Source organism: Amblyraja radiata, chromosome 33 (genome assembly GCF_010909765.2).
Source record: "Amblyraja radiata isolate CabotCenter1 chromosome 33, sAmbRad1.1.pri, whole genome shotgun sequence".
Classification (NCBI taxonomy): Eukaryota; Metazoa; Chordata; class Chondrichthyes; order Rajiformes; family Rajidae; genus Amblyraja; species Amblyraja radiata.
This window is the reverse complement of record NC_045988.1, coordinates 15,767,231-15,795,104: the sequence shown is the minus strand read 5'-3', so window position 1 is coordinate 15,795,104 and position 27,874 is coordinate 15,767,231. Positions and strand designations below refer to the sequence as shown.

Genomic DNA, 27,874 nt, shown 5'->3' with positions numbered 1-27,874 from the left:
CAAGCTGTTGGAGTGAATTCTGTGAGGTTGGATTTGATATTCCCATATAGACGTGATTGTAAATAACCATGCACTACATAAAATCATGTTATCAGAACAAAGGTGTCAATGGGGAAAAAAGGAGTTGGGTACTACAATGCTTTCGGCTCACAATAATTACGGTCTTTTTAATAACAATATGCTTATTTTATACTACAAGTTAAAGATACTAAAGGCTGTATGTTATATTGTTTAATAGAATATCAGGCACATATGTCAATCGAAGCAACTGCTTTGAAACTGGCAGTCGGTTTTTTTAAGAGACAAATGATTCCTGATTACTGTGGGGAAGTTACATGGAATCAGTTTGTTTTTTTTCCAACACAGACACTATTTTTTCAGATGGTCAACCTCCAAAGCAGCTCTTGTTTGTCTAGTTCCTGATTAAAATCATGTTAAAACCAATTTGATTACGTACAATTCATGTTGGAGAAACACACATTATGGCAGAACTATCTGTACTATTTCTTGAAATGAAACAATTTGCTACGTTTTGTTCCTTAGTAAACAGAGTAAAATTTTCTGCTGTGAAAATGCTTCAGGTATTTATGTATTATTTAAAGACATTTGGGCAGGTTCATGGATGGGAAAAGTTTAGAGGGTTATGGCCCAAATGCTAACAGGTGGGACTGGTGCAGATGAGGTCGGTATGGGCAGGTTGGGCTGAGGGGCTTACATCCGTGTTCTATTGCTCTAGGTCTCTATGCTTGGGAATTCCATGGATCAATCTGGATAACAGCTTTGATATTCAGAAAGATTTATAAATTGGACAAAAGCTCTGGCATTTTCATGATAGACAAAGATGGGCCAAATGGCCACCATCTGCCTTGCATCGTACCGTGATAAAATGGCAATCAAAGAGGAAATAACACTGCTTTCTGTCATACTGACAGCATTATATTTGAAGATTATGCCATTGAAGGAAACCAAATGCAACTTGGGTGGGAACACAATTTTCAAATGGAATCAAAATGGATGAAGGTGTAAATTAGGTTTCTGGGTCTGGGATTTTGCCACCCAGTTTGGGCAACCATCCTACCCTTAGAATCTGTTATCTGATACCTCAACATATACATTCACCATTTATCCAAAGGACAGCACAGGCGCTTTGGCAGAGAATCACAATTAGCAGAGATCAATATTAAAAATCTCAGTAATTCATGTCTGCGATAAGTTCATAGACAAATTAGTTACTTGCCAAACACGGAAAGTACAATTAGCTTTAACAAGATAAAGATTTTCGCACCGCTGAGAATAATTTATTCCCTTCAAAAAATGTAACTAATTGCTCTAATTCAGTATGGAGTGTTTGTAAACCTTCAATGTGTAATCAGTCACTGCAAATCTTTTATTTAGCAGTATAGGATTACGCCAGCACAAATGTTTTAATTTGTGACAGTAACCCTTCACATTTGAATGAATATATAAATTAAAAGTCAATTTTTAGATGGAAGTTGGACCAATAACACATTCGCTTCACTTATGAGGTTGGCTCACATGATTCATTTGTGACTTTGCTATGAATATTGCATCACCTTTATTCCCATGCCTTAATTAACTGTGGGCATTATTAATGGTTCCATTGCTCGCAATCCGATTTAAATTTAAAATGATGTTTAATTTTAGCAAATTATTAACGTGTGTTTTGGATGCCACGTTGCAAAAGCCATTAATAAATCACGCTGATTTTTGAAAAACAAAATAGAAAACTGATAATATCCATGGTATGCAAGACATGTGCTAATTTATAAGGACAATAATTAACTAAACATCATAAACACAGCTGTCATCATTTTTTGGACTTGTTGAGTTAATTCTAAAACTGAAAAGGAAAGGGGTATTTACTGAAGTAATGAAGTGAGGACTGAACAGTGTTTCAGCAAATGGTGTTCCAGCAATGCAGGTTAGAACTTACATAGAACAAGTCCTTCGGTCCACAATGTTTGTGCCGATCATGATGCCGTTAGAATGGTCTCATCTACCCGTACATGATCCTCTATTTCCTGTACTTCCATGTTCCTATCTAAAGCCTCTTATCTGCCTCCACCATCACCCCTAACAGTGGACTCCAGACCTTGTATTCTTCATGACTCCATAACTAGTGGGCTTGGGGTTACTTAAACTATGGTGGCACAGTGGTGCAGCAGTAGAGTTGCTGCCTTACAGCGCTAGAGACCCAGGTTTGATCCTGACTATGGGTGACGTCTGTATGGAATTTGTATGTTCACCCTGTGACTGTGTGGTTTTTATTCAGGTGCTCAGGTTTCTTCCCACATTCCAAAGACATATAGGTTTGTAGGTTAATTGGCTTCTTTAAATTGTCCCTGGTGTGTCGGACAGAACTAGTGTACTGGTGGTCATTAGTTGGCATGGGCCTGTTGGGCCAAATGGCCTGTTTCCTCGCTGTATCTCTAAACTAAACTAAACTAAGCTGAACTAACCTAAAACACAGGGAGCTGGATGAACCTAATGTGTCAGGCTGAGCCATTAAGTTCCTCCAGTATTTGGTGTTTTGCTCATCCTTCCAACATCTGCAGTTTCTTGTGAATCTATAACTAGTTTGGTTGCTTTGCCAAATTATGCCTTCATTTGATTTTCATTTAGTCAGATCACCAAAATGTATCATAATCTTTTCATTGCATTTAGTTCGTAATAAGACTGTATTTCAATGGACGGAAGCACGGGGGACCATTTTCAGAAGAGATCTGAAATGGAAAGGCCACTTGTAACTAATTTCTGGCACAAATTGCCCCTGTGATACATTGCACTCAATTCTGTGTTTGCCAGCAGTCCGTGAGGGATTTAAGTAACCTTTGCATTGTTCCCAGTTGGGAGACGGATAATGTACTAAATCCCCCTCAGTTCAGTTCCTCACAAATCGTGGAAACAATCACAGCATGACAAATCCCTCGGGATAGTCAAAATCTGTTCAAAAGGATGAAAAATATCGATTTCAAAGTAGGAGATGAAATTTAATTTTCTGATTTTGCTTTATCTGCTGCAGAATCAAAACCAGGGCTGAGAATTAATGAATTTTAATCGGACTTGCTATATAAATGTCCTCAAACTGTACGGTCCAGCTTCTGGTGTGCTATCGCACATCATTCAGCTTCTGATCTATGCACCTGTCCCTCTTAAACCCGGTTCATATCCTTCAGGTCCCAGTATCATGGCCTCAGTTGCTTCTCTCCTAACTCTCAATGCTCAGTCAACATGTTTCAACACAGCAGTCCATGAATGTTGAAAGAAGGGCACAGCGGTGGAGTTGCTGCCTCACACACCAGTGACGCAGGTTCGATCCTGACTACAGGTGCTGTCTGTGTGCAGTTTGTACGTTCTCCCTGTGACCGTATGGGGTCTTTTCCCCATGATGCTACAGTTTCCTCCCACATTCCAAAGGCATACAGGTTTGCAGGTTAATTGACCTTTGCAAATTTCCTCTACTGTGTTAGAGGTGGGATTAAGTGGAACTATTGTGTGGGTTATCAATAGTCCCCATGGACTCTGTGGGCCGATGTGCCCGTTTCCACCCTGTATCTCTAAAACTAAGAGAACATACTGTAAGTGCCATAACTATGAGCCTGAAGTTTAACAAAGGAGTTGTAATGAATCAGTGGCCTGATCTCTACTTACAGCCACAATGGTGGCACAATGGTGCAGTTAAAACAGATGCTGCTTCACAGCAACAAAAACATCTTGGTCGAATAACTTGCCATTTGTCTTATTCGCTGATTTTATTTTCTTGTTTGTTTACAGAAACTGACTGTTTCCTCATTGACTGAAGACCAAGGTGCCAGCTTGGGATCCTTAGTCTGTGAATTCAACGCTGAAGAAATTAAAACCTTGAATAAAACTGTCTTCCTTGCACTAATTCCTCAACTCCGTGAATGTGGGCGGTTCACTAAAGAGCAACAAAAAGCTCTCAGAGAAATGATCGTGTTTGCCTTTCCGTAAGCAAAATTCGTTTTTTAGTTTGTTAAGATATTGTTAGAGTTTGCCAAGCTATTTGTTTGTGATCACTTTGAGTGTGATGCCAATATACTTTTTTTTTTTAATATAGGACTCCCTCAGCCTGGACAGTGGATGAATTAACTCTCTTGGATGTCTTGCTAACGGTTCTATCTCACGATGATTTTATATCAATCCCCAGTAATGTAAGCAGGTTCTACTACTGGCCGTGCCATAATTAAATTACACCTAAAACCTATATGATACATATAGCCACATGTATTGAGTGCAAAAATCTCAAATGTCATGTGTCAAACAAGCTCCTAGAAGCTACTAGGGGCAGCATCGTGGTGCAGCGGTAGATTTGCTGCCTTACAGCGCCCGAGACCCGGGCTCGATCCCGACTATGGATGCTTGTCTGTACGGAGTTTGTACATTCTCCCCATGACCTGCGTGGGTTTTCTCCAAAATCTTCGGTTTCCTCCCACACTCCAAAGACGTACAGGTTTATGAGTTAATTGGCTTGATATAATTGTAAATTGTCCCTGGTGTGTTAGTGTGCAGGGATTGGTGTTGGCGCGAACTCAGTGGGCCAAAGGGCCTATCTCCACACTATCTCGAAGCTAAACTAAACTAAAGTGTGAAAAGCCAAATGTGATTACAGCTCTAGACTGTTGCATCTCCAAGAATGGGTTTGAGAGGGAAAGATAGATCAGCCATGATTGAATGGTAGAGTAGACTTCAGGAGTCAAGAGTGGTTTATTGTCATATGTCCCAGATAGGACAATGAAATTCTTACTTGCTGCAGCACAACAGAATTATGTAAACATAGTACATAACGGGAGAAGAAAAAAAAGAGAAGTATGTGTATACACATGCACACATACTCAATAAATAACAAATATAGTGCAACAATAATAATAGTTTGTTGCAGTTCAGAGATTATTTGTTGGGCCAAATGTCCTAACTCGGAACTTATTAAACCATTCCCGCTTGGCCAGGGTGACATCCATGTCACCAAGGAGAAGAGCCGTGTACAACCATGAGAACATTTGAGAAAATATATCATTGGTTCTCAAACATGTGGGCTGAAAACAACATTTTGTAACACTGTAATGATTTTAGTGTGGAGAGAGATTCCAAGATACAAATTCAAACAGAAAGAAGAAAGAAAAACAGATAGCAAACCATTAAAAATCAGAGCACAAAAAAAACCCAATAGCTTGTTCAAACACATACCAAACATACAGGTGAGAAGGGCATCGTGGCCTCACACAGCTCAAAGATACCTTTCATTGAAAAAGAGTCAGTAAATGGTCTGCAGTTTTGTAATAAAGGTTCCCCTATCCATGACATTTCCTGAAAATATAAGAGAGCTTCGTAATTATTTTATGAAAGGATGCATGAGATAGCATCATCAAGTTTCCTCCTTGACTCACATATGGAATCATTGTTGCTGCAATGGTTCCCTGACTCTTCTCAATGTTGTTTTATTTTGTTTGTTTCTTACTTGCTAAAATTAGTGTAGCATTTTCAATATAATCTAACCAATGTTTTGTAAAGATTACACATTGCATGGATATTTTTATAATTGGTTGTAAGATACAGCATGGATACAGCCCCTTCAGCCCACTGAGTGCACGTTCACCATCGACCCATCTACAGTATGCTATCCCATTTACGCATCCATTCCCTGTACATTTGAGGCCATTTAACCTACTAACCTGCACATCTTTGGAACGGGAGGAGACCAGGGCACCTGGAGTAAACTCATGCAGTCACATGGAAAACATACAACCTCCACACAGACAGCACCCGAGGTCAGGATGGATCTGGGTATCTGATGCTGTCAAGCATCAGCTTCATCAGCATTCTCCATGAATATCTTCCAGGTTTTATCTATTTTCTGATTGATGTCCAGTCATTGCATTCACATGACTGTAATATTTTTGTAATATGTAATATTTTGAGGTGTAGTCAAATATCAATTATTTATTGGAATATGCATTTTAATAGTAATTGTTTGCATTTTCCTAAGGATGACATCAAAGTAGCTCTTGAGCAAATCCTTTCTACGCACAAGCCTCGTCTATATAAGGCATCCAAGTTCTCTTCACTTTATTGGAAGTTCTTCGATATCGTGACCAAGAAGATAGCGTCCAACCGGAAAAAACGGGCATCAGGTGCGTATCACGTTGTTAGCAGAAACTTAATGCAGAAGGACAGCTAGGAGGCATCAGTTTAGTTTTAGTTTAGTTTAGAGATACAGCACGGAAACAAGATTTTTGGCCTGTGACGACCAGCTCGGGGAAACTCTCTTATCCAGGCAGCATTCTGGTGAATCTCTTCTGCACTCTCTCCAAAGCCTCGACACTTTTCCTGTAATGGGGTGACCAGGACTGCATGCAATACTCCAATTGCGGCCTAATTAAACTTCTGTAGAGATCAACTCCGAGATTTGTTTCTATTTCCCAGTCTCTGTTGATACTGTGCGTTAAGAAGACCCAGTATATAAATTAGAACTAGAGTCACTGCAATATTTGTGCAACTCACTGAAGAATGTTCCAATCACTAAATTATTTGAAGAGGAAATCCACCGCCCTTATTACCTGGCATACACATGGCTACAGCCATCAATTAAACATGGGCAATAAAAGCTGGCCTTTTTAGCAACATGCAGGCCCCACATTGATGCCTATACAGATACTTAGGGGGACATTTTCTCCCTTTCAATATACTTATGGAATCTCTTAAGAGTTTCTCTTACATTAGCTTCCAAGGATATCTTGTGAGTTATTTTTGCTCTCCTGACTTATGCCTTAAATGGATGCGAAGGCAGATTAGGGTTATATTTTGTGGTACTATATGCATTGCCAAACAAGCCTAAATTTGAGAAATAAACCATAACAAACCACTTCTACAATGCCTGGAGAATTTACCTTGTACCTGACTTCTGATGAAGCTGATGGTTAGATCCTGGGTCAATGTGGCTGAGATCCTGCTTTACATTTTCAAGAATTGAGAATTTGGTATCTGATATTTACAGAAAAAATAATCTTGAAAGCTTGGTTACTGCCTTCTTTCTCTAACTGTATTTATTTGACTTCCAGACTGTACAGTGACCCCAACCTTCATGCAAATTGAAGCTCTCGGTGAAGCAAACAGTTTGTGGACTGTGGAACAGTTGGGTTGCATTTCAGTTGAAGACTTTATAAATTCTCTGGACACACTGACTGAGGTCACAAGATTCAGCACTAAACAGCTGGAAGCTTTAAAAGCAAAGGCTATGCAGGTGAGTAATTGGATAATCCCCAAGTGAAGGCATGACCTGGTTGTATCTACACGATAATCGTGATGATATTTGGAAGGCCTTGGCCACATAGTCATACAATGTGGAAACAAGCCCTTCTGCCTAACTCTTCCATGCTGACCAAAATGCTCCATCTACACTCATTCCACCTGCCTGCTTTTGGCTCATATCCCTCTGAACATTTCCCAGCCATTTACTTGCCCAGTTGTTTTCTAAAGGTTGTTATAGTACCTGCCTCAATTACCTCCTCTGGCAGCTCCATCACCCTCTGTGTGAAAAGCTGCACCGTAGCTTCCTATTGAATCTTTCCCCTCTCACCTTAAACCTATGTCCTCTGGTTCTCGAGCCCTCCACTCTGAATAAAAAGATTCTATGCAGTCACCCCGTTAATTCCCCTCATGGTTTTAACCAACTGTGCAATTACATGACTTGCTACGCCACATCTCTGCCAATGTGGGTTTTAATGAAGTTGAAGACCACCTTGTGGAAATTATAGTCTTTTCATCAACGGTGCCAACAGTGAGAGAAAACAGACACATTAACTCACTATCACACACATAGACCTCGTGTCCTCTTTTTTTTAAATTATCATCTTCACGCATGGCTTAGTGTCATCTTTGAACACCAGATCTTCCACACAATTCATCGTTGAAAAACATTTGCAACGCAGTGGTGCTGGTTTCCAACGGATGCAGCACACATCTCTGTCCCCCGTGCAGCTGGCAACCTTCTCTTTTGTCTCTACACATGCATCTTCCATCAACGTCTTCAGCATCGTCTTTATTGGCCGTCCTGGGTCACATCTTCTATGGGTGGGTTCCCACAGCATAACCTTGTTGCTGGCATCTCTGGGTGGCGGTGGCAGTGACCAGCGGGCCTCATCCTTCTCCACCTGATCTTCTCAGTCAGAGGTGGATTCTTCCCATAGAGTTGGTGATGTGGTCCCTCCAACTGACATTTAGAGTTTTTCTGAGCATTCGGGTGTAGGTACCATCGAGAGACTTGGACGGTGCTCGAGTGAGAGTCCATGCCTCACACCCGTACAATAATATGGTCTCTACAGTTGCATGGAAGAATCTCAGTTTGAGACCCTTAGACATCCGAGACATCCAGATTTTCCCCGTGTTAGTGAGGTCTTTATGATATATGATATATGATATGATATTATGAAGATATGAGGTTGCTTTGGCAAGTAAGGTAAAAGTAAATCCGAAGGGTTTCTACCGCTATATTAATAGCAAAAGGATAACGAGGGATAAAATTGGTCCATTAGAGAGTCAGAGTGGCCAACTATCTGCAGAGCCAAAAGAGATGGGGGAGATATTGAACAGTTTCTTTTCTTCGGTATTCACCAAGGAGAAGGATATTGAATTATGTGAGGTAAGGGAAACAAGTAGAGTAGCTATGGAAACTATGAGGATCAAAGAAGAGGAAGTACTGACACTTTTGAGAAATATAAAAGTGGATAAGTCTCCAGGTCCGGACAGGATATTCCCTAGGACATTGAGGGAAGTTAGTGTAGAAATAGCAGGGGCTATGGCAGAAATATTTCAAATGTCATTAGAAACGGGAATAGTGCCGGAGGATTGGCGTACTGCGCATGTTGTTCCATTGTTTAAAAAGGGGTCTAAGAGTAAACCTAGCAATTATAGACCTATTAGTTTGACGTCAGTGGTGGGCAAATTAATGGAAAGAATACTTAGAGATAATATATATAAGCATCTGGATAAACAGGGTCTGATTAGGAACAGTCAACATGGATTTGTGCCTGGAAGGTCATGTTTAACTAATCTTCTTGAATTTTTTGAAGATGTTACTCGGGAAATTGATGAGGGTAAAGCAGTGGATGTTGTGTATATGGACTTCAGTAAGGCCTTTGACAAGGTTCCTCATGGAAGGTTGGTTAAGAAGGTTCAATGGTTGGGTATTAATGGTGGAGTAGCAAGATGGATTCAACAGTGGCTGAATGGGAGATGCCAGAGAGTAATGGTGGATGGTTGTTTGTCAGGTTGGAGGCCAGTGACGAGTGGGGTGCCACAGGGATCTGTGTTGGGTCCACTGTTGTTTGTCATGTACATCAATGATCTGGACGATGGTGTGGTAAATTGGATTAGTAAGTATGCAGATGATACTAAGATAGGTGGGGTTGCGGGTAATGAAGAAGAGTTTCAAAGTCTACAGAGAGATTTATGCCAGTTGGAAGAGTGGGCTGAAAGATGGCAGATGGAGTTTAATGCTGATAAGTGTGAGGTGCTACATCTTGGCAGGACAAATCAAAATAGGACGTACATGGTAAATGGTAGGGAATTGAAGAATGTAGGTGAACAGAGGGATCTGGGAATAACTGTGCACAGTTCCATGAAAGTGGAATCTCATGTAGATAGGGTGGTAAAGAAAGCTTTTGGTGTGCTGGCCTTTATAAATCAGAGCATTGAGTATAGAAGTTGGGATGTAATGTTAAAATTGTACAAGGCATTGGTGAGGCCAATTCTGGAGTATGGTGTACAATTTTGGTCGCCTAATTATAGGAAGGATGTCAACAAAATAGAGAGAGTACAGAGGAGATTTACTAGAATGTTGCCTGGGTTTCAGCAACTAAGTTACAGAGAAAGGTTGAACAAGTTAGGGCTTTATTCTTTGGAGCGCAGAAGGTTAAGGGGGGACTTGATAGAGGTTTTTAAAATGATGAGAGGGATAGACAGAGTTGACGTGGAAAAGCTTTTCCCACTGAGAGTAGGGAAGATTCAAACAAGGGGACATGACTTGAGAATTAAGGGACTGAAGTTTAGGGGTAACATGAGGGGGAACTTCTTTACTCAGAGAGTGGTAGCTGTGTGGAATGAGCTTCCAGTGAAGGTGGTGGAGGCAGGTTCGTTTTTATCATTTAAAAATAAATTGGATAGTTATATGGATGGGAAAGGAATGGAGGGTTATGGTCTGAGCGCAGGTATATGGGACTAGGGGAGATTATGTGTTCGGCACGGACTAGAGGGGTCGAGATGGCCTGTTTCCGTGCTGTAATTGTTATATGGTTATTATATGGTTATATGGTTATATGGTCTTTCCATGCGAGTGCTTTCCGGACCTTAATGTCATTCTCCGAGCTCTGCCTCCTCGCTCCCAGGTACTTGAAATCCTCCACTTTCTTGAGAGATGCACCGCCACTGGTCTTGAGAGGCTCATAGTCACCAACGTTGAACACCATGTACTCCGTCTTCTTGGCATTCAGGTGGAGGCCCACATTCTCCCACTCCGTCTCGACCCTGCCGAGGAGCTCCTGTGCCTCCCTAATCTGGTCTGACCGCAGGACGATGCCATCAGCGAAGTCGAGTTCTGACAAGTTGACTGGCCCAATTCTTCTCGAACGCTTTGGGGTGATTGTAAAGCCGAGGTCCTCATGTTCCTTGAGTAAATCAAAGTCCGCACAAAGTAAATTAAAAGCACGGATTCTGAAGCCCAGAAAGGCTCCAGTGCAAAAAGAGTGATCGAGGATTCCTGATGCTGTTGCAAATTCCAAAGCTCCGCCGACATAAATGCACCTCCTCAATCAACTCACTTACTTATGTGACAAACACAACAGTTACAATTCTCGTATCTCACCAAGGCTGAAGCCATCAATCAGTTTATACACATTCTGCCCTCCTTCAGTTAACATCTACCTTTTCCCACTAAATATTCCTGGATAGAAAATGAAAGAGAAATTGTCAATTCCGTGCCTTTCAGATGGCATTTTGATGAGAGTCGCTGAGATATTAAAGCAGTTCAGAGTGACAAGAGGAGATAGAAATGAATAATGTGGTGTCGATGCAGTTTAGAGCAGATAACATCAATGAAGCGATTGAAAAAATAACTGGTACCCCTGGGCAATAATTTGTAGCTAATTGAGTATGTGATTTAGATTGGCTATTAAGTTTGTAAGTCTGATTATGATGATATAAAACGCCTGCTGCAATAAAGCAACATGGTTTGAATTGCAATGGAGGTAGTTTTATTTTTAAAAATCACAGAGATCAGTGTCGGTTGACGAGAACCTCCCTTTTTGTACCGAAGAGCTTGTTTTAAAAGTAAGGCTAATTTAACGCTATATAACTAATTGTACTTTTGTCCAAAAGAAAAGCACAATCAATACTCTAATATTTCTTATGATGGAATAGATGATAGCAGGTTAATTAAAATATGAGCCATGAGACAAGAATTTAATTCAAATTCCTACTGTGTAATTCATCACAATACCAATGAGTGAATTCAGGAGAATCATTTCACCATTTATTTTGTATTATGTCGAGCTCAGTGTAGAGAAACTCATGGACGGGAACATAGGAAAAAGAAGAGGCTATTCACTCCTTTAACCTGTCCCACCATTTAATTAGTTCACATGTACCTTGGATTTATATTCCTTGGTACCCCATTGAATTTTTAAATACCTGCTGAACTCAATGCCGAATGACCTACTTAATCAACATTGACATTGTTTCTTTGTGAGGGAGTTCCATGTTTGCAGACTTCTTTGGGTGAGAAAGTCCTTTCAATTTGAGAAAGTACTTTCTTTTTTCTCTTTCGAATAGCCTTGATCTAATGGCGAGTGCGTTCAATTCTTTTGAAATTTCTAAACCTAGATAAAATATTATCTTCATACCTGATCTGAGTAATATTAGAATTTAAAATGCCTCAATTCAATCACCAATCAACTTACCAACTGAAAACATGACTGAATTTGTAATGCCCCTGTCCCACTTAGGAAATCTGAACGGAAACCTCTGGAGATTTTGCACCCCATCCAAGGTTTCTGTGCAGTTCCCAGAGGTTTTTATCAGTCTCCCTAATGGTCGAAAATGGTTTTCGCTTCTTCTATGTTCCGGCGATTATTTTAAAAAATTCAAAACCGGCCGCGACTAAAAATAGTTTGCCGTTTTAAAAATCGGTAATTTTTTAGTCGAAGCCGGTTGCGATGCTAGTTGCAGGTGGTTGCCGGAGGTTGCAGGTAGTGGAAGGTAAGACCTTTCCGTTCAGGTTTCCTAAGTGGGACAGAGGCATAACTCTCTTCATAAATTAGCAAGTTTAGTTTTGGTAACTTGATGCTGGTTGAGCCAATATATCCATCCTATAGGACAGGAAACACCCATTTCTCTCCTCCCCTTCTACTTAAGGGCCTGTCCCACGAGCCGTACGGCCTCGCGGGGCCGGTCTCACTTCGATCAGCAGAGCCGTATGGAGTTGTGCGGAGCTGGTCCTGACATCGCGCGGGGCTCCGAAAAACTGACACTGTTCAAAAATTCCGCGCGGCAACGGCCTGCCGGCCTGCAGCCGCATTGAGGCCGTATGCACCGTCTCAACGGCGTTTACGCCTAGTGCGAACTTCCCACGGACTTCGCTCGAACTTCACGTCAACTCGTATGGGATCACTCAACCTCCGCTCGGCCCCCGCTACCGGTTTGGTCGCGCTTGCCGCATGCAGTCGCATGCTGGTGGGACATTCCCTGTACGGGGATCACTCGACCTCCGCGTGGCCCCCGCTGCCGGTTTGGTCGCGCTTCCCGCATGCAGTTGCATGCTCGTGGGACAGGCCCTTTACATTCTTTCCTCTAGCATCACAATTTGCAACTCTTCAATCGTTTTGTCTCACAACCTCTGTCTTTTCATCGCTGGCCGTTGTCTACGTATCACAAAACCCCATCACCTGTATCAACCTATTACCTGTCAGGCTTGTCCTGCCTCTCCACTCTTCCAGCTTTCTTTCTCGCCCACCACAAACAGTCTGAAGAAAGCTCACAACCCAAAACGTCATCTATCCATCTTCTCCAGAGATACTGCCTGACCTGCTGAGTTGCTTCAGTGCTTTGTCTCTTTTTGTGAAGACCAGCATCTGCAGTTCCTTGTATCCAACAATGTGATGATTTGTGTGTACTCTGTAAAACTACCTATTGTAAAATTGGTCATCACGGTGGCGCAGCGGTAGAGTTGCTGCCTTACAGCACCAGTACCCGGATTCCATCCTGACTATGGGTGCTGTCTGTACAGAGTTAGTACGTTCTCCCTGTGACCTGGGTGGGTTTACTCCAAGATAGAAACATAGAAACATAGAAAATAGGTGCAGGAGTAGGCCATTCGGCCCTTCGAGCCTGCACCGCCATTCGATATGATCATGGCTGATCATCCAACTCAGTATCCCATCCCTGCCTTCTCTCCATACCCCCTGATCCCTTTAGCCACAAGATCTTTGATTTCCTCCCACACTCCAAAGACGGACAGGTTTGTAGGTTAATTGGCTTGATATAAATGTAAATTATCCCTACTGTCTGTAGGATAGTGTCAATGTGCGAGGATTGCTGGTTGGTACGGACTCGGTGAGCCGATGGGTTTGTTTCCACACTGTATCTCTAAACTAAAACAAACTAAAAAAGTAATAATATGAACTGCAGTGGTGGAGTGGTTATACGACTGGAGAATCCTGAATTAATGAAGTGGAGAGAGTTAAAATCCCACCGTGGCAGGCAGGTAATTTAAATTCAGTTATAGTAAATCTGGAATAGAAAGAGAGCATCAGGAGTGGTGATTATGAAAGTACATGAATGCCATAAATATCCATTTGGTTTTTTGATGACCTTTGCAGAAGGAAATGTGCCATCTTACCCAGTAGGGCAATTACACCTTGGGTCTTAGGAACTGCATTAGGTAATAGAAATGTGCACTTAACAATAGTATGATGCATTATGCAGTGAAATAGTGCTGTTGAAAAAGGGAGATGACTGTTGTGAAATTTATCTGTGACAATGGAGAATATAATGGGGTTAATGATTTGCTAACCTGCTTCACGATAAATAGAAGCAAATATGTCATTTAAGAGAGTCAAGAGTGTGTAATTGCCATATGTACCGACATTGGAACATTGACGTTCTTACTGCAGCAGCTTAACATACATACATACTGATACATTTAATAATCAAGAAAAATCAATAGATAAATAACCGTAATACTAGTGCAAAAAAAAAAGGAACACTATGGTGCAACCAAAGACATAGTCCACAGAAGTTCATAGTTGCTGAGGGTGGTGTTATGTAATGTTCAAGAGCCTTATGGTTGGTGTCTAGAAGTTATTCTTGAAACTGGCTGTTCATTCATAGTAACTAAGTCTGATCTTTTAACTAATTTGTCACTTCCCGGCACAAACCCCATATCACTTGATTTCCCCATAAATGTTGACTCTTATCTTGAATATAATCAGCAGCTGAGCTCTGTGGATCCGCGCCGTAAAGATTTTTACAAAAGTCTCTCCAAAGATTTGATAGATGCAAGTAACTGCATATTCTGGTTTACAAATAAAGACAAAAAGTGCTGGAGTAACTCAATGGGTCAGCCAGCATCAGGTCAGCATCAAGCAATGTGTGTACTCCAAAGATTTGATGTCTTCCGCATAAAGATATTTTCTGTCCTGAATGGCACCGCCTCATTTTGAACGTTCTTGTTGTGGGCGAGAGATCCGAGCACATGAATAAAGCTCTCCAAATCTATCCGTCAATCTCTTAAGAATGTGTATGTTCCAGTATGATCATTTCTCATTCTTCTAAACTCAAGAGAACATAGAAATAAAAACAGGAAATGCTGGAAACATTCAGTGTATCAGGCACTAGCTGTGGAAAGAAAGTGTTGATGGTTCATGTAGTCAGAAGAATTGGGAAAGAGAGAAAATCAGTTAATTTTCAGCAGCAGAGAGGTTTGGAGGAGCAATAGCGAGAGCAAAGGCAATCTATCTGATTGGACATTTGGACATTTGGAATCAGATTATGCTTCTTTGCCAATATCGAAGTTGTCGGACTTGCTCAATGGGCCAGACTATACTGATCGAAAGATAGAAATTGAGCCAAAATGGAGGATGGACGAGAGACAGAAATGGTCCGTTTAGATACAGACAGGACGTTTCCATAATTGTAGAATTTGATATAGACATAGATCAGAGTGGACCTAAAAATTAAAATGAACACTTTAATTGGTCAAACACGAGTAAGGAAACCACCTGATTAACAACACTGCGTCCCTTATCTGATGAATATGTTTATTTCCTTTTACAAAACACTGCAGAGAGCCACTGCGAGTACCAAGGACACAGAATGTACTCTGTGTGGCGGACTTCAATGTCCATTACCAGGATTGGCCTGGTGGCACCACTTTTGATGGTGCTGACAGAACATCTGCCACTGGGAATTAACTCGCTTAACCTTGTCCACCAACCTACCTGTGGTCTTGATAGCATTGAAAGGCAACACTAGTTCTTGTGGTGGCTATATCCCAGCCTTTATACTGAGGACATCCTTCATCATTAACTTTCTGTAAATTGATTGTTACAGCTAAACACTCTATTGTCAGCATTCCTAATCCCTTTTACCTCCACATCAAATTTTGTCTGATTTGTAATGGACCTTGGGTTGTTTCACTGCTTTATATGAATGTACATTGTTGTGTTTATAAATATGTCTGACTCTTGCTTCTTCAGGCCTTTGGCATGAATATCAACAATGAACAGCTTGCTTCACTGGAGAGGATCACACTTGGATTTAATGATGAGGAAGTCAAGAAATATTTCACTAAACCCGACATTGATACCGTTGGTGCAATCTCAAATTACATGGAGTGGTCCGGTAGTGAGGTTGATATCATCTTCTCATTCTTCATTCATCACTTAGGTCATGGAATTTAAATGTTTTCTTTTGGACAACGGCCATATTTAGGAATAACACCGAGTTGCAATCTGAATTTCAATCAGTTAGAAACATAGAAAATAGGTGCCGGAGTAAGCCATTCGGCCCTTCGACCCAACACCGCCATACAATATAATCATGGCTGACCATCCAAAATCAGTAGCCCATTCCTGCTTTTTCCCCATATCCACTGATTCTGTTAGCCCTAAGAGCTATATCTAACTCTCTCTTGAAAAAAAAATCAGTGAATTGGCCTCCATTGCCTTCCATGGCAGAGAATTCCACAGATTAACAACTCACTGGGTGAAAACTTTTTTCTTCATCTCAGTCCTAAATGGCCTACCCCTTATTCTTAATTGCAATGGCAAAGGTTAAAAGTAATGATCCTCGTTACACTTTTTGCTTTGGTTACTAACAAGCAACAGAAAACATTATTTGCAAAGTTACTCAACTAAAGCAACTTACCAAAAGACACTGCTGCTGAAATTAGGGAAATTTGGGTCTTTGTTGCCTCTGAGCTAAGATGCTGCTTTGGAACCCCCATCTGTTATAGATCTTGACTGATATTATCCCATTATTTTGCTAAGGGGGGGGGGGGGGGGGGGGGATATACCCGCAATATTCAGAGGCATTTTGTGCAGGGCTATATCTGGGTAGAATTGGTTCAAGAGGAGAAATTCAGAGATCAGGCGTGCTTATTAAACATCAACCTTCACTGCCATGAAGAGGAAGGTTCCTGCCATCCCTGGTTAGTGAAGTAAAGGGCGGTGAACTGAAACAAATTAAGCCCCATTTACTTTGCCCCATTAAGCCCCATTAAGCCTCCTGATGAAAGGTCATTGACCTCAAACTTTAAACCAGCATTATTACCCTCTACATGATCTGTACTTCCAGTATCTACTGGGCTATTTTATTTAGGGTACATTCAAAATACTGACGACAGTGAGATTCCTTTTTTTTAGAATTACAAACAATGTGAAAATGTCCTGTGATAGATTTGTATTTGAAATGTTAGATGAATGGAGTGATGATTTACAGAGCTTTTATTTCTTTCAAAGTTTGCCTCACGGGCCAACACAATAGTGAAGAACTTCATGAATGGTCGTGCATATAGTAATCTCAGCAGCACGGAACTGGTTGGACTGGGTTACTTCATTTGCACTGCTCAACCATATCAGATCATTTCCATTACTTCCTACAGGTAAAAATAATTCCACAATCACCATCGCCTCTGAGCTAGTCATTAAAATGATTAACAATAAAACTGCTTGATACATGGATCAGACTACTGCCAACGCATTCAGTGTGACGTTCGGGATTTGTTTTGTTAAAAGAGCTCTTTGCCTGTAGTCAGTTCGAAAGTTGTTGGAGGAAGTGCAGGGTGCACTCAATCAGGATCAAATCTGATCTATTGTGATGCAATTAACAGCAGAAAATAAGCCATCTCATTTGCAGAAAATATAAATACATGAGCAAGATTTTTTTTTGCCTTCCATCACAGTGAGGAATGTGGAGGAGTCACTGTGGTGGATGTTTATGTTAAAATGTGTGTCTTGTTGCTTTTTATTGCTCTGACTGTATGGCAAATCAAATTCATCGTATGTTGCAAAACATACTTGGCTAATAAAGTATGATTATGATCATGAAGCGTTTTAGCCCCCTTGAGCCTGATCTACGTATCACATAAAGAGATGATGACCAATCTACCTCCCACATCAGTTGATTCCTTTACTTTCAAAATTATATAAAATCTTGGGTCTTGAAGATATTCAACAACTTCTTTGCTATAATGTTTAGGATCACTTCACCACAATGGTGGTAGTGATTTTAATTGCTCTGTTCATTGGCATCTTCTCAAGGGCAGTAAAGACACAATAATGTAGAGACATCAGTTCTGAAGAAGGGTCCTGACCTGAAATGATACCTGTCCATGTTCTACAGGGATGCTGCCTGACCCGCTGAGTTCAATACAATGCAATACAATACAATACAATACAATACAATATTTATTGTCATTTGAACCTCAGTGAGGCTCAAACGAAATTCCGTTTCCACAGATATACAAACAAAGACAATTTCCTACAGACATACACACAATTTAATTCACACAAACATCCATCACCGTGAACCCACTGTGATGGAAGGCAAAGTCTTTTCTCTCCCCTGTTCTCCTTGGACATTTCTTTCCCAATGTCCAAGCCCCAGGCGGGCGATGATAAGTCCCACGGCCATTTTAGGCCGTGCTAGGCGATTTACGGCCCCGCTCCCGGTCTAAAAGTCACAATGTTGGAGCCCCCGGCGGGCGCTGTAATGTCCCACGGCCATGAAGCCGCGCCGGGCGATGTACGGCCCCGCTCTGGGTCGTTCCAACCCCGCGACACGAGCTGGAGAAGTCGCATTGCGGGAACTCCGGGAAGCGGTCTCTCCACCCGGACACGCGAGCTCCCGATGTCCCAGTCCACCGGACCTGCGGCTGCGTTGCTGGAGCCTCCGAGCCCCAGGAGTCGAGTTGCAGCAGCGAGTCACCACCGCTCCCCACGCTCCGAGGCCAGCCAGCCCCACGATGGTGAGTAGTCCGCAGCTCCGCAGTCTCCCAAGCCCCCGGGTCGTTCAGGTTGGAGGCCGCTCCACGGTGCTAGGCCCCAACGACAACGGAGACCCGACAGGGAAAAGGTCGAGTCTCCCGGACAGGGAAGAGATTTTAAACGGTTTCCCCCTCCCCCCCCCCCCGCCCCCCACATATACACATTTAAAACCAGTATTAAAAAACACCAACACTACATTTAACTAGACAAAAAATTAAAAAAATTAAAAAGACAGACAGGCTGTAGGGGCCGCTGCAACGGGTGAGTCGCGCCACCAACTGTTGCACTTTGTGACTTTTTAAAGATTTCTAAGTCCAATGAGAGAATAAAATAGCACAGAGCTCCTTCGATACAAACTACAATGAAATTCATAGCTGACTTTCTGATTCATCGGCATATCTCTGTGCTAGAGGATGCAGTGTTACAAGACCAGTTATAATATTACAGAACTGAATTAGTCGCAAGAATGGTATCCTGTTCCAGTGTTTCTATACTCTAGACCATCTGCAGTGGTAAATAAATGAGGAAAGTACAAAAAAAATGGAAAGTGTTTTAAGATTGGTGGAACTCATTAATTTCATTTGCACATTCACATCACACCAATTAACTTATGTGTTGGATTTATTTATATTTTTAGAATTGCCGAGCGTAGGTTTTGCTTAACTGCTTCCCTTAATGAAAAATCATATGTATCGACCGTGGCAGACAAAACCATACTCTCACAGATTGTTTTTCTTGTATTACACAGATCTGCAGCCAGGGATATTGGGAACAAAGTGTGTCTGAGAGAAGAGGCACGCACTGCTTTGAAGGTCAAAGCAGTCCAGACGTTTCCCAATATAAAAAGCTGGACTGGAGCACAGCTACAGGAGATAGGATTTGTAGCCGGTAATAATTATGTCAAAGATGATATGGTTTATTATAAAGAAATGGAGTGTTTGGCCCAACTGTTCCTTTTCCATATGCTCCACCCTCTGACAAGTAAATGTTTCTGATCAGCCTTACTGATCCATCCCACACGTCCTCATAGCCATTTTTCTATCTTCCACCTTTCCAGTTTAAACTTCAGTACTGACAGTTCCTGTCGCTTCCACTAACTATGGACATTAATTCTACGGTCCCGTACCTCTTGTTCACTGGAGCTTCACTTTTGGCCAGGGAGTAATTTCAGAGAACTGGCAGGAACGATTAAGCTTCTAGCACTCCAGTAAAAAGTTAGCTGGGGAATTAGTCAATAGATAGCTTCCCTACCTCACAAAACAAGTGACCCATCATTCTATGAACTGTAAAATTGGGTAAGCTACAGCACTGCAAATGGTGGAAGTAATTTAATTACCAGATCATGAGCAAACCTTGTTCCTCTTCTCTTCGTAGCTGGGTTGACTGCAGAAGAAGTACCCGAGCTGAGCACATCTGCTGTTTCGTACCTGACACCATATGCTGTCTCCTTCTTCCCTCCTAACGTTTTTTCGGCAAGTATCTTCATCATATCCTTTCTAAGGGAAACAGGATAATTGAAAAATCTAAACAAATAGGAAGTGTGTGAAAATGTGACTCTCTCTAAACAAGGTTGAGAAACACTTTACTTTTACTGCGCTTTGAAACACATTGGGATCTATTTGATGGGACTGACAGGCTGCTTAGTCGACAATTGAGTAGAGACCCGACCATTTCAAGATCTTGGCTTTGATGAAATCACGGAGTTAAGTTGTGGAGCAGCAAGTGGACATCCTGGACAACTCAATGTGTGAGGCCTCAAGACAGTCCAGGCCAACCACATGAAAGTGAACTTGTGAGGGAAGGAGTTACAAATTGCGTGATTTATTTTCTTTTGTTGGCGTTCCTTGGTTCCATTGACCAGGAAAATACCGATGGCCCTCATTTTGTCAATTCCAACCCATTACCATCTAAAAATAGCATTCAAGATACCGTTTACCTCTTAAAATGGAATGGCAGAAACCAATAAAACGTAGTGAGATTAACAGGCCGCCATTTCACAAATGCACAATGTTTACCTTTGCTAAAGTGAAATTTCTCTCCTTTTATTTATAAATAGAAGTATTCTCAGAGATGGTGGTTGCCTGCCATTTGTTTGTGTATTATGATATAGGGGACCTCTTGTTTCACCACCCACTCCACCAACTCCACAGCCATTGATCCCCTCCTCTCCCCAAAGAACTGAGGTAGTGCTGTTGCAATGAAGTAAAAAATGCATAGGGCTGTAATGAAGAAACATGCAGTCAATCATTTCCTCTGGGTGTTTTTCCACACGTTCGACCAAAATTACTGAAATAAATCAGGTGCAGGAAATCTATCTCACTGGGTTTTTCCTTTGGTTGGCAATGACAAAGGTACCCAGGATTTTCCACAAACTAACAGTAACTGAAACTATCCTACTTAGGTTAGATATAGGTCAAGGTACTGTTCAAGCTTGCATTTTGCTATAGTAATATTTTGCAAGATGTTTATTACAAATGGGGACAGATTAATCCAAAATTGTCTTTACCAACTCAATTATAGATTAAAAAATGTTGTTCTGATTTTACTGACGGAAATATCTGTTCTCACATCAACCCAGGCTATGTCTTCAGAGCAGTTGAGGAACTTGGGGCCAGAAAATTATGGTGCTGTATCTAAAGCACAGAAAGCAGCATTGTCACAGGTGCAGTTGGATGCCTTGAATGAAAATATTGGAAGCATGAATGGTGCAGGTGAGCAGTGGAATTAGAATTGTCTCAATGTTTTGAAAAAGCTGTTTCATTTGCAAGGAGCAGAGTTTGATTATAAACCCCAATCAGCCTCTGCCCATAATTGGGCTTTTTGGAACAGCACAGCAATGAAATCATGGACTGAACTTGCATTACTTCTAAAATGAAGTTGAAAAAAAGTGAGCCTTCCAACCCTACATTATTTAGTTTAGTTCAGTTTAGAGATACAGCGCGGAAACAGAAACTTCAACGCACCAAGACCGCACTGACCAGCGATCCCCGGACACTAGCATTATCTTACACACGCTAGAGACAATTTTCAATTGATAGAAGCCATTTAGCCTACAAACCTGTTCGTCTTTGGAGTGTGGAAGGAAACCGGAGCTCCCAGAGAAATCCCACGCAGGTCATGGGAGAACGTATAAACTCCATACAGGCAAGCACTCATAGTCAGGAGTAAACCCAGGTCTCTCGCACTGTAAGGCAGCAACTCTACCGCTGTGCCACTGTGCCGCCCACTGTTTATCAATGTAACAATACTCCAAGAGCCTTGCCTGACTAATAGTCCATTCACTTTGCAGCTGTGCCTTTCAGTATAGATTTATGCATTTGTATTTCTTGACAGTCGCTTGTAAATATTGCAGAGTACTAGGATGCTGCAGCATAGTAGCCATGTTTAAAGAGCTGTGTCTAAATATCAAAACCTTTAAGTGGCTGAGAATGTAAATGGGCAGGATAGATTTAAGTTAAAAGCTAGCATAAGGTAACACTTTGCTCGCCATGCATTTTGATGTCCATGCAGTTCTGGTGGACACTCTGGCCATTATGATCGTTAAACCTTCATTAAAATGAATGACTAAAAAACTTCAAGTTATGAATGTTTCATTAAATAAGAGACAGATTTTTAAAGCTGCACATGCTCTTTAAGGCACTTTGAAGTCTAAGTATTCCTTTGAGTGTGTCAGATGCCCTTAGTCAGAACATATTAATGCACGTTTTCTAGACTTCAGTCATCAAGCTCCAGTTGAGGGAAGATGCGTATGAAGCTAATATTTGGAAGGCAAGCTGCAAGTTGTTATTGATTGTCATGCAGAGATCCAAACAATTTACAGGCCAGTCCTTTATGTGAAAAATGTGCATTGTAGCGATGCCCCTCGAAAAGCAGAGACAGACTTTGCTTCAACCTGTTTCTTTTCTGAAAATATGCCTAGCTGGAGATGGGATTTCAATCATTGAATTGCCACCTCTGCCCATGCATCTAATGTGATCTGATTGCAATTGAAAGAAAGAGACAAGGCAAGGGCAACTTGTGCTTATTTCACCCATTACTGAGACATCATTAAAGGAATGCACATGCACATCAGAACTGAGCTCAGCGCATGTAAGAAAAGCAAAGCCTTTTTTGACGTGCAGCCATTTTTATAGTATGAAATAACAGCTAAATTATGTTGGTATTTTATAACAAAACTTTTCATTTTGTAAATTGCATTGCTGTTTTTAAATTCAACACTGCTTCATTTGTAATATATATATTAAATACAATTGGTAAGTACATTTTTCATATTCATCCTTTCTCTAACAATGTATCAATGCCACTCATGTTCCCACTTTAAAAAACCATGAAGATTTTGAGGGGTTTTACTGAGCCCGGCCATCAGTTTACAGTGGCTGCAAGACTCTCCCTTATGATCCTTCCCCACAGAGCCTTTGCAAAAGTCACTCCAAGTATCAATACATTCCCCACCACATACTCCCCCACCTTGGCATTGTTAAAATGTAAACCATTAGGTAAACCAACACAAATTAAAGCTTTATTCTTCTAAGGTAGCCATGTCCCACCCTACTTGTCCTCTCTGCTCATTTTACAGTAAAGGTTGATAAATGATTGCAGAATATTCATAATTGCTTTGGAATTTGTGCCCAATTGGCATTGCTAAACCATTATATGATTGCAGCAGTGCTTGGCACTGTTTCCAAAATGTATATCTTTTGAGCTCAATGGAACTGAATTTTGGAACAGGCATCTGAATGCTGTCAGCGGCAGGCAACATGCCCATTGCTACAGTACCAACCATGCAATAATTTCCATTCAAAGCTATTTTTAGAATTGGAGTTATCAATACCTTGTTCTTTCCCCCCAAAAAAAATATGTGCATAGTGATGTGTAGCAATGAATTGCAGATGCTGGTTTAAACCAAAGATGGACACAAAATGCTGGAGTAAATCAGCGGGACAGGCAGCATCTCTGGAGAAAAGGAATGGGAGAGACTGTTCTTCAGACTGATGGTCAGGGGAGTGGGCGGTACAGAGATAGAATGTAGTCAGAAAGTGTGCATAGAGATGCTGCTCTGCATTTCCATTGTTTTTTATACTCTTAAGGGCCTGTCCCACCAGCATGCGATTGCATGCGTCTAGCGCGTCCAAACTGAAGCGGAGTTCGCGCTAAGTTCGGTCTAAGTTCACACTAAGTACACGCAAAGTTCGCGCGTGATGTAATTTACGTCAAACTCACGAATCAGCTGGGCAGGAGGCGAGCCAACTGAATTTGGACGTCGCACGACGTTGGGCGGTGACATCATCGCGCAATGCCATGCGCTAGGCGTACGCCATCAAGACGCTGCATACGACGTCGAGATGTTGCGTACGCCCGTCGAGACGTTGCGTACGCCCATCAAGACGCTGCGTACGCCCTCAATGCGCCTGCGGGCCGACAGGCCGTTGGCACGCGGGATTTTCGGACAGTGCAAGATTTTTGGAACTCCGCGCGATGTCGGGACCAGCCCCACACAACTCCATACGCCTCCGCTGATCGAAGTGGGACCGGCCCCGCGAGGCCGTACGCCTCAAGTGACCACGTTTGGTCGCGCTAGACGCTTGCAATCGCATGCTGGTAAGACAGGCTCTTTATGTTTTCATGTGACATTGGTGGTGTCATTTTATTTCAGAGCTACTTTTGCTGTGTAAATCTCATCCACAATCTCCACATCGAGCAGTAAATGCACTTCTGACAAGTGTTAATATCACAAATGCGCCAAATACCAAAAACATAAATTAGACCCTCACATTGCAATGCTTGTCCACAAGATTAATGTGCTCTTCATAATGATTTTACTTGTATAAAGCCATTTACCTTTCCTTGTTTATTTTTAAATTAATATCCCAGTTAGCTGAATGGAAACAGATTGTGGTGGTATCAGGCAGGGTAATAAACTCAGTCACCTTATTTGCAACAAAATGGAAATTGATTAGTCTGGTTTATTCGGCAAATATTAAGTATTAAAATGTTATTACAGATAAGCCCACGCTTTTCCTTCAAACTTAATGCTCTGTTTTTTTTTGTTTCCATTCAGGCACTATTTACTGGAATCCGGTGATCATGTTGACCCTTCTGGTTCTCAGCTTGACAGTGACACTCCATTAACTTGTGAATTGAAGAACTGGAAAAGTTTCAGTTGCTCGGCAATGCATCAAGAAAAACAACACATACAATCACCCATTGAAATTTCAGGTTAAATTTACAAACTGCAAGATAATTGGATCACCTTGAAAAATGTTGCAGGGCAAGAGATGGAATTTCTCCCGTAATCCACCAAAAATGAACATATTGAATAACACAACATGTGAGCAACACCGAATTAATTCTAAAAGGCTCTGCTCAAACCATGCAAGAAACAAATGAAAACTATTGAATGGAAATGGTGCATTCCAGTTAATGCATTCAACATCCGATATGCAGGATATTTTTTATTTGCAAGTGCATTATAATCAGCTGATATTAAATAAAATCATAGGAATGGAACCACTCAAAGTTCATGGTCATTGTTGGACAGAGTGCATTATCTAAATAGGAAATTAATGCCATTTAATCCGGGTGAATTTCTCAACTAATTTTTATTGCCTGAAGGATTTGAATAACCATTTCTTTCACCCTTGTGTTTTTTTCCACTAAATGACTGGATGTTTTTATTCTCTCTGTTTGGTTTTGTTTTCAAGAGAGAACACAACACTGCTGTGCTGGGACAGGGATAAATTTGTGCATGCTGGGGGAAAGAGGGTGGGTGTGGCTGATGGGGGAAAACACTGATGTCTAATCAGAATGTCTCATCTATAATAGACACAAAATGCTGGAGTAACTCAGCGGGACAGGCAGCATCTCTGGAGAGATGAATGGGTGACGTGTCGAGACCATTCTCGATCTGTCCCCTATGTCTAATCTATAGATTGTGCATCTAGAGAAAGCTTGATAGATCACCTGTCCAATGTTACCCAGAATTTTGCAACAATCTAAAATTATCAGAATGTTTTTTTAATGTTTTTTTTCAATATGAGGTTAGCCTGTGTATGCATGTATGGTGAAGATTGATTTTCTCCATTGATTAAATGATAATACATCTGACCCTTATGAAGCTTGGATTGCGTGATTCAGATCAGAGTTGAACATATTATTTAGCATTGTTTGATAGGCTGACAGGGAAATAAATGTAGATTTTTTTTTAGTAACTTTAGTTCTTCACTCTACCTGCCTACCAAAGAGGTCCAGTCTAGCCACTGGCTACGCCACCTGTGTGCCATTTATTCCACTTTAATGTCTAGAGCATTCTCAACAGAATAGAAAATATCATCTATCCTGTGCAAGTCCTGTTGCCATGTATGGTGAATTTGTATAATGGCATGCTATCTGGTATTTGGCTAATATTAGCCTAATTTAAATAGCTGGTGAAAACCTCCATCAAAATACTGGACAAAGGATTGATATATAAAAAATGTGACTTTCAGCCAGTCATCCAGCCACTGAAATATTCAACCACCATTATGTTGCCAAATAATGAAAATCCAGGTACATGCTTATAATGTTAATTATAATGCAAAATGACAACATTGATAAGAGCAGATTGCACCAGGATAATCTTTTGTTAAAACAATGTAGACTGTGCTTTCAATGTAGGTTTAGGTAAGGAACACAATTCACAAGTGGTGACTCCTAAGGGCTAAATAAATTTGTATATTAATTTTCACTCGTGTTTGTGTTTGCAGAATGTGTTTTATGCCTAGACAGGGGACAAGTATTTTTTAAATGACCTGAATGGAATGTTTATTTAGTTTGATATTTGTGTATATAAATGATCAAAGGCCTAGTGTCTGCTCAATAATGGATTCATGTTTAAACCTTCAGTCTAAGGAAGTAATTGCCTTAACCTTTGAAGTGGAGCCACTTTTGGCCTTTTGTCTGCTTAATGTTCTTAGAGAAAAATAATTTCAAAAGACAGGAAAATATTTCAACGTGACCATATTATTTCATATACTTAAGCAGAAGTTCTTGTGCCACTCCTTTGTCATAGTATAGTTTAATAACAGTAATTGGGATAACAAATTCTGTTGTACAAATTATGAGATATTATTGCATAAAATATTTTCAGCTATTAATTTCATGGGCCACGCACATTGCTTAATGTTTTTATTCAATTGTGATCATAAGTACATTTGTGTCTCCTAAAAAATAAAGATTTGGACTTGAAGATTATAATTATCCTCTGCTATAATTATTGCTGGTATAACAATTATTCAATTTGCTTGCTAAATCAATACTGAAGTGACTGTTGATGAATTAGTTCCTCATGACCTTGTTGCTTTGCTGTTTGTTCATTATTTGCAGGTTTTCTAATTGTCATCCAATTGATTTTGTTTTTTATTGGATTCTCAGAGATCAAAGTTGTGTTCTTATAAACTTTCAGCCATAATAAAGGCAAGCAGTCAGACGTGCAATTGTGAGATGCCAAGGAAGAATTGCGTTGAAGTTTTGGTAGAATTTGAATGGCTCAGTGGTGGAGTTGCTGCCTCGCAGTGCCAGAGACCCAGGTTCAATCCTGACCTCTGGTGCTGTCTGTGTGGAGTTTGCACATTCTCCCTGTGATCGCATGGGTTTCCTCTGGGTGCTCAGGTTTCTCCCCCCCCCCCCCCCCCCCCCCCCCGTTCCAAAGGCTTTGGGTTTGGAGGCTAACTGGCCCTCTGTAGATTGCACCCTAGGATGTAGGATAGAATTAGTGTATTAGCTATCACTGGTCGACATGGACTCGGTGGGCTGAAGGGCCTGTTTCCACGCTGTATCTCGAAACTAAACTAAACTAAACTCTGCCGGTTAAAAGATTTGGAAGGAGCTGTTGACCTTAAAATGATAGCCCCCTTTTATATATTTTATCTTTCACTTAAGTTGTTGTTGACAATGTGAGCATATGAGTGGGAAGGTATTGTCAAGAATAAATTATGAATATGAATTAGTAGAATGTGTGGGAGTAGTGTGTTTTGTATCTGAACATTAGCATGAATTACACAGAGGTTAGGTGAATACAGTCAGAGTAAAAGAGAACATAATTATGAATAATTTAAAGAGAGAGTGAACCATTACAAATGGATAAAAGAGATTTTTTTGCAGCTGGGACTACAAGCAAGTGATGGCCACCTGTGGCTTTTAAAGTGAGACTATCAGATAAATTGGGTACCTTCCTTGTTGCTGTATGCTTTACCTGCTTTCTTGCACTTTAGATAAAGAAAAGAATGCTTAAGAGTAAAGCTCGTTATGGAAAATGAAACCAC

General features: G+C 41.0%; 1 protein-coding gene across 1 annotated transcript in view; it reads left to right on the top strand.

Moving 5' to 3' along the window:
• The window catches only part of LOC116991128 (otoancorin-like), a 73,355-nt gene extending 46,551 nt beyond the window's left edge, over nucleotides 1-26,804 (top strand). Inside the window, exons 16-25 of the mRNA XM_033049490.1 lie at nucleotides 3,796-3,989; nucleotides 4,100-4,193; nucleotides 6,026-6,170; nucleotides 7,098-7,279; nucleotides 15,786-15,938; nucleotides 17,049-17,191; nucleotides 19,324-19,463; nucleotides 19,950-20,047; nucleotides 21,154-21,286; nucleotides 24,634-26,804. Coding sequence (XP_032905381.1) covers nucleotides 3,796-3,989; nucleotides 4,100-4,193; nucleotides 6,026-6,170; nucleotides 7,098-7,279; nucleotides 15,786-15,938; nucleotides 17,049-17,191; nucleotides 19,324-19,463; nucleotides 19,950-20,047; nucleotides 21,154-21,286; nucleotides 24,634-24,704 — 1,353 coding nt within the window. The 3' untranslated portion in view covers nucleotides 24,705-26,804. The remainder of the gene's footprint in view (nucleotides 1-3,795; nucleotides 3,990-4,099; nucleotides 4,194-6,025; nucleotides 6,171-7,097; nucleotides 7,280-15,785; nucleotides 15,939-17,048; nucleotides 17,192-19,323; nucleotides 19,464-19,949; nucleotides 20,048-21,153; nucleotides 21,287-24,633) is intronic.
• The last annotated feature ends 1,070 nt before the right edge of the window (nucleotides 26,805-27,874 follow it).